Raw genomic sequence first — 11,368 nt, forward strand, 5'->3', positions numbered from 1 at the left:
TTGTTTACTGTACCTTAATGCTGTCTCGTCTTGTGTATCACACAGTTTTCCTACCCCAATGTGCATAAATATTTTTTGTTGGTTCCAATGAAAGTAGCGGAATTGCTTCTTCGTCTTGCTTCCAATGAAATGCTTTATAAATGCTCTTCCTTCCAAACTATGCATTATTTAAACTCACTGTAAGGCAGTGAATGCATCTTCTGCCGATAGCAAAAGTGCGCCAGTCTAAAAAAAAAAAAGAGAGAGAGAGAGAGAGCAACGTATGTTCCTAAGTATGTTTTTTTTTTTTAATGTTCTTTATGTTTTCCTGCTTTGCGTGTAGGTTTGTTTCAGAGGGCCATTGCTCAGAGTGGCTCCGCCATTTCCAGCTGGTCAGTCAACTACCGACCGGTCATGTACACCAAGATTCTCGCTAAGAAGGTTGGTTGCACTCTGGGGGATATGGCGGAGTTGGTGGGCTGCCTGAGGAGGAAGAGTTTCCGGGAGCTGGTGGACCAAGACATACAGCCCGCACGCTACCACATTGCATTCGGACCTGTAGTAGACGGTGACGTGGTGCCTGATGACCCCGAGATTCTAATGCGGCAGGTCAGCGCGATATACTTTCCATTTGCAGCTTGCTTTGTGCTGTCCGTGATGTACACACATATCCGGACAGGGATGCCGTCAATGTTGTGGGAAGCGTTTCCTGCTGCAGCGTAAATGTGTCCCAGTACACAAAGCAAAGTCCATTGAGGCCTTCTTGCGATGTGTTCGGGGCAGGACAACTGCTACAAAACTCTGACATCAAGCCCATTCAACACCTTTGGGATGAAATAGAACTACAAGAGTGGAAACTATTATAGCTGCAACGGGGTCACCAACTATATTATATTCCGTTGTTTCTTTGTGTAGGGCCAGTGAAGACCAAGCCAAACACTTTTGTCTACATACGTTGTTCTTTTCCTCGCATTCAGTGTGTGAATTGTGTGTTGTGAATTTTACAACCAGGGTGAGTTCCTGAACTATGACATATTGCTGGGTGTAAACCAAGGAGAAGGTCTGAAGTTTGTGGATGACAGTGAAGGAGAAGATGGGATATCTGCACCCTCGTTTGACTACACCATCTCCAACTTTGTCGACAATCTTTACGGATACCCTGATGGTCAGCTTCCTTACTTCACTAAGTAACAAGTCATACTGCCGAATTTACAAAATGGTTTTAGGGACACACCCAAAATGAAAGGAAAGAGTAAAATGACAAGTTTTTACATTTGTCGTCATTGTAACAAGCAAATGTGACAATTTCCACACTAACCTAAACATAAAAGTCTGAAACAAGCAGCCATTGTCTCTCTCTTGGGATCTGGCATCTTTGGAAATGTGAAATATTTGTTCTGCTCAGATGTTTGAACAAATTCAACAAAAGAGGTGGTTTCAGTCTGTGTAGGTCTTTCTTAAAAAAAAAAAAAAAAAAAAAAAGCAGACAAATGCTTACAAATATTAAATTGCTCATACGATATATTGACTATTAAATTGTATGCGAAACTTCCTTAAGTCACTGATGGTGTGGAAAACAGATAAATGATTGGAATAATATGTACAGTAAACTTTTCTTATAAAATGTGATATGACTATTTCACACTCATAATTAATGAATTAGATTTAAACTTTTAACATGACTGTATTATTTGTAGAAAATGATATTTAAAATCCAAACATTTCCAGCTCAGTTTCATGTTTCCGGCAAATGAAACAAAATGCAAAAACTACCACAATTTCTGCAATTTCTGTTACACACCTGTATCCATTATTTCCCATTCTGTCTATGTTAACATGTTTGTTTGTTTGTTTGCTTGCCTTTTCCTCCCAGGTAAAGATATACTGAGGGAAACCATCAAGTTCATGTATACAGACTGGGCTGACCGGGACAACAGCGACATGCGTAGGAAGACCCTGTTGGCGCTCTTCACGGACCATCAATGGGTGGCTCCAGCTGTGGCCACCGCCAAATTGCACGCGGATTTCCAGTCTCCCGTCTTCTTCTACACATTCCACCACCACTGTCAGACAGAGGCGAGACCTGACTGGGCTGACGCAGCCCACGGAGATGAGATCCCCTATGTGTTTGGCATTCCCATGGTTGGAGCCACTGACTTATTCCCATGTAACTTCTCCAAGAATGACGTCATGCTCAGTGCTGTGGTCATGACGTACTGGACCAACTTTGCCAAAACGGGGTAAGAATCGTGCAAAATGAACAAGACGCCTTAAATATCAAATGCGTGCATCTTCTATTCAGTAATGCACAACGTAAACAAACTCAGGTCAAACTCGTTCTGTTCCAAACTGGTGGCCATTTCATTGATTCGGATTACAAGTAGTCCCGAACAAAAACAAAAATTGCATAGTATGTCTCATTTAAGTTATTTTTTTCTTAACTTCAATTGTTAACTACAGCTCATATTCAGATATAAAGACAATTTAAAAAAAAAAAAAAACTTGTAACTTTATTGACTAACAAGGAGGGCATTTTTAAGGTCGCAGTACAGATTTTGTCGACCTTTGGGATTTTTTTTTTGAGGTAGCCTACCACTCTGAAGTGTATTCTAAACAGTAAACACACACAATGGCTATTCTATTCAGACCTGTAGAAGTCACGTTTTAATTAGAAAATGTTCCGTTTTTATCTGTGTCCTGATGACTCATCCACAGTGATGAAACCTGATGACAAATATCTTTGCAACAGTTTCGACGGTAGAGTGCACAGAGCTCAGACAGACGAGTTATTGTTTTTTATGATTTTTGTGAGAATCCTGCATTATCTAATCATATGCGCAGGAAACGAGCCAGTGAGAGCCATATTCTTTGTTATATTGTAACTTTGATCCTTTTTCTCCCCACATTTGACATGGAAGACTGCACAATATTATGCATAACTATCGAGGTAAAACATTATGTACCAGCACTTTATCTAATGATATAAGATCTGTATTTTTTATTTTTTTTTAAATCTGCTGGTGAATATTAAATTAAATTAAGAAAAAAACAATCATCCAACATTGAGATACATTTTTTATTTAGTTTGTTGTAATAATTGTTTATTAGAATAGAAGGTCATCTGAGTAGGTCAAGTGCATTTCTACAGTCAGCATATTACAACCACAATAACGCAATGTGATACTGGATATGTATTGTCAGTGTAGCTAATTATATGTCATGTGAGCGTGTCGTTAGATCACGATCTATGTGTATTTACTCTCGCATGCACTTTTACAGTACTGGTAATAAAAACACTAAATCTATCACATATCGTATTATGTTACTTATCTGGCTTTCGTTGCTGTGCAGCTACCGTGGAAATTAATATCGTAACAACTGGATATACGACGGGCAAATTAAATCCTTCAAATAAAAATAGACAAGCAAAGTATTATTGTAAAGCCAAAAGGGGGAAAATGGATGCATGGACGGAAAAGGGAGTTTTAAAGGTGATACGCTATGCCTGTTGAGACTCGTCACTGGTGTGGCAATCTTTGAAGAGTCTGAATATGATTAGTGTTGTAACATCACTGCGCAGTGCATCACTTTTTTTTTTTTTTTTCAAACAAATCTGTTTTTTTTTTCTTGTTTTTTGTTTTTGTTTGTTTGAAGTAGTACCCGTGTATACCGCAGTTAAAAAGATACTAAAGGCAATCACCTTAATTCTGTTTTCCAGTGACCCTAACCTCCCAGTTCCTCAGGACACCACGTTCATCCACACCAAGCCGAATCGTTTCGAGGAAGTCATCTGGACCAAGTTCAGCTCCAAAGACAAGCAGTACTTGCATATCGGCCTCAAGCCACGCGTCAGAGACAACTACCGGGCCAACAAGGTGGCCTTCTGGCTGGAGCTGGTGCCGCACCTCCACAGCCTCCACAAGGAAATCATCAGCTCCAACGCCACACGACTGCCGGCTGGGGAGAACCCCCACGGTAAGGTCAATCACAACACCGGTACCCACTCCACACCGCACCCCGTAATCTCCGCCTACCCGCCTGAGCCGGACGGTTCCGAGAGACCCCGCAACACTCCCTTCCCTCCTGAGACGAGGGACTATTCCACTGAGCTGAGTGTGACGGTGGCTGTGGGCGCGTCTCTCCTTTTCCTCAACGTGCTGGCCTTTGCTGCCCTTTACTACAAACGAGACAAGCGCCACGAACTCATGCAGAGGCGTCACCGCCGCCTGTCCCCGCAACGCGGCGCGACCATGGGCATGGGCATGGGCATGGGCATGGGCATGGGCGTCGGCCTCGGAGTCGTAGGGGCCCCGCCGCACAACGACCTGGCCCTGAGCCAGGAAGAGGAGCTGATGTCACTCCAGATGAAGCAGCAAAGAGTGGAGCTAGAGCACGGCACACCTCTCCCCTCCCGTGGCATCCATGGTGACCTGGAACCTTTGCGGCCCCCGGTGTGCCCACCTGACTACACGCTGGCGCTGCGGCGGGCACCGGAGGACGTGCCGCTCATGACGGCCAACGCCATCACCATGATCCCCAGCACCATCAGCAGTATGCAGCCCCTCCACCCCTTCAACACGTACCCTCCCGTCCCCGCCCCGTCCACTACCCCCGTCCCCAGCCACAGCAACAATGCCTTGCCGCACCAACACTCCACTACTCGTGTATAGGACCCGGCACAACCTCTGCGGGCCCCACTGTGGGCACACATCATGCATCGTCACCCCCATCGCCCTCTACTGGTCTTTACTCGGTATTTCTCATGAAGCCCTTAAATAAAGCTGCAGTTTGTAAGATTTTAAGCAGTGACAAATACCTCTATAAATGTAATCACTGGTCAAGGTTGGATTGACTGTGACTGCTGAGAGACAAGCAATTACAAATACCATTGTGCATCGAAATCTTATTCTTCCGCTTGGTTTTACTCACTCGTAATAACACCGCCGGCTTCATCAAACACCAAGCTCAAGCTTCCTCAAAGTACAAAATGTTCGGCTGTTCATTTTCTTAGCCCTAATTTGGTCCCAAATCTTCTTCTTTTGTTAGAAACTCAAAGGTGAACTAAGGACACGAAAAGCAGTGGTGTGGCCGTGGTGCCGTGGCATTGCATTTAAGCACTTAGTAGGCATCCAATCAGATTGCTCCGATGTCAAGCGTGCACCGCTCACAGCCCGTATTTTCATGGTATTTGAGGGTCATTAGGAAGCGCAGTGATATGTCAACTAGGCCTCAATTCATTTCTTTCATTGGCATGTCAGCTCAGTGCATCACACGCTGCAGTTTGTATTCTTCCGCTAATTTCAAACAGAGCTAATAACGACCAGTTCCCACCACATTCTAATTAAATCAAAGAACACAATAGAAGGTTAGTTTGATTCTTCTTCAGCTGAAAACTAAATGAAGGTGGAGAAAGGTGAGATAGATGGAAATCGCTGCAAGGTTAAAGCACTTGAGAAACGGAAAATCAGATTGTCACCCACACATACCGCTCACAACACTTCGGGAGTGTATGGAATGGTATTTGGGGATTGCTATGATGTGGTGTGATGTGTTTTACCAGCGTTACAGTCCTCAATTCATGATCTTCTTTCTTTGTGAATTCAACTCAGCATTTACGTTGTACATTGTAGCTTCTAATTTAGATTCTTCCAATTGCCGTCATAGCTTCGCCATTTCCAAATTCATAATTTCACCAAAAACGCAACATGAGGTTCCAAGACTGATTTTCTGGACAGACAAAAAAAATAAAAAATTTAAAAAAAGGAATGATGCGACAAAGTTGTCACGGTGTCGCTGGGAGATCATAACGCTTACCGAACGTCCAATCGGATTGCTCTGAGGTCATCGTCGACTCCACACAGCCCCTATACAAAATATGCTCCATTTTGATGAAATCTGGGACTTGCAATTACAGTATATGATGGGATGGGTTAACTGCTAGTCCTTAACTTATTTCCTTCTTTGCCTGGGTGACGTCTCTCTGCAATGACATGCGATGTCTGTGTTTTAAAAAGCTCAATTTAGTTACGTTACAAGAATCCTCTGTAAACTTGTGACAATTTCTCGGAGAAGGTCTGAACTAAATATAATCTGTGACACATTTTGCATAATGTTTAGTTGGTTAGCCCAAGTCTTCATAAATTTGTGAACGGTCAAAAGAATTCATTCGTTTCTTTAAGCTTTGCCGGAAACAATCTACAGTATGGCCAAACATTGTGTCTGTCACGAGCCAGTGGTTTCTTGAAATTTACAAATTGCAGCTTTAAGGCCCAATCTGGAAGTGAGACTCGGTCCTGTGTGGTAAACAAGATGCTCCGACAGCTGGTGCCGCTGTCTGCGTTTTTGTGAAACTTGGGACAAGAAAGATGCAAAATTTACATTGGCTTTAAAATTGGATTTTCTACCTCAGTCTCGGATATGTTGGGTTTTTATTTTGGGACATTTCCAGATTGGGACTTCAACTTTTGGGTGGAACAGGAAGTAAGCGAATCATATTTAGCCTGTGGGACGCAACCTGGAATTCAGGCTGCACATGATTCTCATGGCATCTCATCCCCAGTGGCGCGGCTCATGTCCATTTGTTTATTTGTTTCTCTCTAATTACGTATGTCTCGACACCGCCGACCCATTCCTCTCTTTCAGTTTCTCTGCTGCCTCGTCGCATCAGCCCCCTCTTTCATTTGATCAATCCATTAACGCAATGGGTCTTTCCTCTTTCATGCAATCTCATCAAGACTCGTTTTCTCTTTTGGAGTCTTTTATACGAAAAAAAAACCCACAAATGTAAATGATGTATTATTAATAAATTGTAAGGATATGAATGGGGGAAAAAGATATTCTGATATCTCATTTTTACCAGCATTTTTGGTGCCAAGTACTGTGATAAAGTTCCTCTCTCGCTGGCATCCAGTGGACTGCCTGAAGAGGTCCACCCTGACTGTATCTTAACTGAAGGAATTACCATCATAAAAGTGCCAACCTTTTCATTTTTGTTTTTGACAAACACACGCGCACTCGCAAACAACCGTGCAACAAAATCATATCCACTGCTACACTGTGGATGGTCTCTTCTTTTAGAGAACATAGATTCACTATGTTCTCAATTAAGAAAAGAAAATGGAGTTTGCTCAACTACGTTGCATGATATTGTTTCTCCTTAAGGGTGTGGATGGGAACATTTTCTTTGTTTTTTTTAACGAGTTTGGTTACATGAGTTCATCGATTTTTATTTTTTTTTTTATTTTTTTGTGAAAGTAATCTTCTCATTTCAAACTCAGCTGCACTTTGTGATACTTCAACAAATATTAAAGTATTAAGAGATGAATATTGTGTAAAACTATAACAGAGTAAATATTTCCTCGTTATTTGATTTGTATTTCTTTTCAAGTCCTAACACAGAGGCTCTGCCCCATGGCCACAAAGACTGATCCCTCAAGCCTCTCTTTGTTTATTTTGCTCTTTCTCTTATCTTTTTGTCAACAACGATGATGTTTGCACAGTTACCGCCTGTGAATGACATGTGAAGAAAACACCTTATGTTACAGGAAGTAAAAAAGAAACTTGACATGGCTATAGTCTACATTAGGTTTGTGTAAGTGACCAACATTTAGCCACATGCTTTGCGTGTTTGAAGACTGCCTAACACCTATCTCCTCACCTCTTTTGTTGCTTTCCTCAACCAAGCGGGAGAATGAGATCTATGTGTGATGGTGAGAACCTTGTAAAGTGCATTTCACATCACTTGCACAACTGAACATGGACAGTTCTGAAGAAAACCCAGTGACATTTAGACTGGACTGAATAGTGATTCCGTGATGTGATTGGTGAATTAGCTTGTCACAGCAATCGATGCACAGAGGATGCATTTTTAAAAACCTGATTTAAAAAAAAAAAAAAAAAAAAAAAAAAAAAGAAAATCTTTCATGTCAGGCATTACCGATAGTCCAAAATCAAGGCGAGTGGGATTCTCTCACTGTAAATGTTCTGCATCTTGTGTGCTGAGGATAAGAACACACGGAAGCACAGGACTGCCATTCCTTACAGGACTTGAGAGGACACACACACAAAAAAAAAAAAAAGATACAAAAAACAACACACGGACAAACCTGTACATCTTTTAAGTGTAAGAGGACAAACTGGAATTTGTAAATATTATTTGTCGTTTGGTTTTGATTGACTGGGCCGAACCTTCCGTTTGTGACAACAGGTGCAAAGTTTAGATGATTTCCATGATTTTAGCTCTTGTGTATGTTTAATTTGTCTCTTCTTCTAGAGCTCCTGAGCAAATTCCCAAAGGTTATGGGCACATGAGTAGCCTACCTAAAGGAAAAAATACTAAATAAAAAGACCTGACAAGAGGTCAGGTCAATATAAGCATAAGAAGGAGCTCAGGTAAGCTTTGGTAGTATGGTCATAAAGCTGCACGTGACTGGCTAAGGCACAGGTGTCAAACTCAAGGCCCGGGGGCCAGATCCGGCCCGCCACATCATTTTATGTGGCCCGCGAAAGCAAATCATGTGTGCCAACTTCCATGATTCTTGCTCAAATCGGTTCCAAATTTTTGTATAGTATTCATATGTAATAAATAGTAATGGACTATTGTAAGCATGTTTTGCCTCCAAACCCCTTTTACAGTTACTTGAACAAGAGTTGAACAAACCATTATCCTTGACTTCTAATTTCAAAACTCGTTATCCATCAATTTGTTGTCTATGTGTAATAATATGATGAGGCGATTAAACGTTGATATGGTTTTACAATCATAATGGCCCTCTGAGGAAAACCGTACATACAATGTGGCCCGTGACAAAAATGAGTTTGACACCCCTGGTCTGAGGAGTTACACGGAGTTATCTCATCGGTTGTGAATGCAGCTTTTGAATAAAATGAGTCCTTTTGTTGGTTGTAAAGCCAAAGAACAGATGAAGGAAATGAATCAGAAAAGAAGAGAGAGGGCAATTATTTGAAATGTGCTCCAAACAAACCATAGAATATTACTTGTGATGCTGTTCAGTTTAATAGTTAGTGTCTCACATTGTCTTGAATTGTCATACGGTATAACCCGTCATTGGGAGGTTGTGAAATATTTTATGCCAGAGTCTTGGTCATATTTCAGGATCCCTGCATGGTGATTGGTTTGCTTATCGTTTGCAATTTTGTCGTTCATAGGTTGGTTCAAAGTTTGTTAGGAGTTTGTGACGCCTGCTCTTCTAAAGCGACATCATAAGAGAAGTAAATACAAGGTCTGGAAAAGTCATCGGGAAACGGAAGCACACTCACCAAGTTTACATGTTTACACTAAACAGTTTCAATGTTGGCATTGGTAAGGAGAAGGGGGATGAAGGATTAAAAATGCGGCAATGTATTCTTAGTAGCCTATGACATTTGTTGCTGGACTGGTATAAAGAAGGCTTGCACCTGTTTGTCTCGTTCATTTTGTCTGATTCTGCAACAGGCTTTGAAGCTCCAGATACTGGGAGAGAGCATCATGACCACACAGGGGTTAAAATAATTAAAGTTCATATTTCTATTTCAAATAGAGGCTATTACACACTGTATGTTGTGTACCTGAACTGGAAAACATTAAAAACAAACATTGTTAAACAAATTCTTTGCCATGATCCTTTGTTTTTGTTTGTTTGTTTGACATTGTTAAACCGTATTTGCAGTCAGGAGATATCACCATTTTTGCCAATCTGGGAATTGTGCACTTTTAAAAGGCAATTAGTTAAGAACTGTGTGAGTTGACCCGAAAGACAATAGTCAGCTCACACTCGCTCTTGTTCCTGCACTGCTGAGCACATTTGGTCACCAGAATTGCACAGCTGTATTATTTTCAAAAATTAAAGCAACTCTGCCGATTTTTTTTAATGCCCACCATAAGTTGACCCATGTTATTGTTGACAAAGGTTAAATCTACACACCTTCTCTCACAGTTATTTGGTTCATATTGATTTTATCCCACTGGCAATACATCCATAATTAAATTACACCTGGAATTTCAGAATTGTTTTCACGTTTTCCATCGGTGTCATCGTCTCCATTTTTCCTGAATTTCAAATCACTTGTGTTTGAAATAATCGTTTTGAAATATTGCTCCAATAAGTACTTTAATTAATTCCCCACAGGGTATAATGACTTCATCTCCTTTGTCTAAACTTCAGCACATTCATCATAAATAGATGATATTGTTCAGATGACTGATGCAGACTTTATTGGTATCATTTTTTTTCCTTTCTCTCTCTCTCTTGTGCTCAATCCAATTACTTGAGAAGATAATAATAATGGTTTCCCTGTGAGCAACGCTCCGGAAGTACTGCTCGTTCATCACTAGATGGCAATGTAACGTTGCTCCAGGACGACCTGCTTTTGATTCAAATGCCCACTGCTTAATATATGATATATATATATATATATATATATATATTGTATATTCATCGAGTTGAATAAATAGTTAGCAATCGTATACAGGGCAATATGATCAGACATGCTGTGGCTCACATCCAAAATGTATTGTAATAGAAATCAAATGTGCTGTAGTAGCTGTCCTTTATTGCTGCCCTCTGTTACAGCTTGCATGCCAATGGAAACTGGTACTCAGATGAATGGGAGCAGCAATTCTTCACGGCCCTAATAAATCATTTAGAGTGACCAGGCAATGTTATTCATCCAACCATCAACCAGTTTGCCTTTCCAATCTAATCTGCGGTGATGCAGTTATCTGAGCGGACATTTTTCAGCTGCCAGCATTTTTGCTCAGCTCTGCTGCAGAGTGCAGGACACCTGCTGAGGAGTTTGGTGAATTATTTGGATGCGACACTCTCACAATCAAATGGAATCCTGTAGTCCAACAAGATTTGAAATATGATACATAACTGAATCATACCCACATACAATATATGAATCATGTTGCACATGGTACCTTCAAAATGTAATTGATCTGTTCATTTCTGATTGTATCATTCTCACATTCCCTACGCAAGCCTGTTCTAACCAATTGGTTATTGTAGAACCTTAACTTTTTTTTTTTTTCTTGTGCTGTTCCAACCTCAGATCTGGCCTAGTTGTGTATTTTGCATGTTCTCCCGGTGCTTGCATGACTTTTCTGCCGTTACGCCAGTTTCTTCCCAGATTTCAGAAATGTGCATGTTGGGTATATTGAGTGTGAATCCTTTTCTACATGTGGGATCACCAGAATGGGTGCTCAATAGCACCCCTCCTGAACGGAGGTTTCCCTATAAGTACAAGCCAAAGAACCATTTGGGAACTATGGAAAACTTGTATTTTTTAATTTATTTGTTTTTGAAGTGAGCTGCGTATTTAGTCATTTGGGGGCCCAAGACAAACCCTGCCATAGCTCTCAAGTTCAAAGATTTTGAATATTATAACA

General features: G+C 41.0%; 1 protein-coding gene across 1 annotated transcript in view; it reads left to right on the forward strand.

The window, feature by feature from the left end:
* Nucleotides 1–9,567, forward strand: part of nlgn2b (neuroligin 2b) — a 57,656-nt gene extending 48,089 nt beyond the window's left edge. The window contains exons 7-10 of the mRNA XM_061702731.1: nucleotides 323–588; nucleotides 991–1,144; nucleotides 1,853–2,219; nucleotides 3,698–9,567. Coding sequence (XP_061558715.1) covers nucleotides 323–588; nucleotides 991–1,144; nucleotides 1,853–2,219; nucleotides 3,698–4,649 — 1,739 coding nt within the window. The 3' untranslated portion in view covers nucleotides 4,650–9,567. The remainder of the gene's footprint in view (nucleotides 1–322; nucleotides 589–990; nucleotides 1,145–1,852; nucleotides 2,220–3,697) is intronic.
* Nucleotides 9,568–11,368: the final 1,801 nt, after the last annotated feature.

The sequence above is a fragment of the Phycodurus eques genome, chromosome 17 (assembly GCF_024500275.1).
Source record: "Phycodurus eques isolate BA_2022a chromosome 17, UOR_Pequ_1.1, whole genome shotgun sequence".
Taxonomy (NCBI): Eukaryota; Metazoa; Chordata; class Actinopteri; order Syngnathiformes; family Syngnathidae; genus Phycodurus; species Phycodurus eques.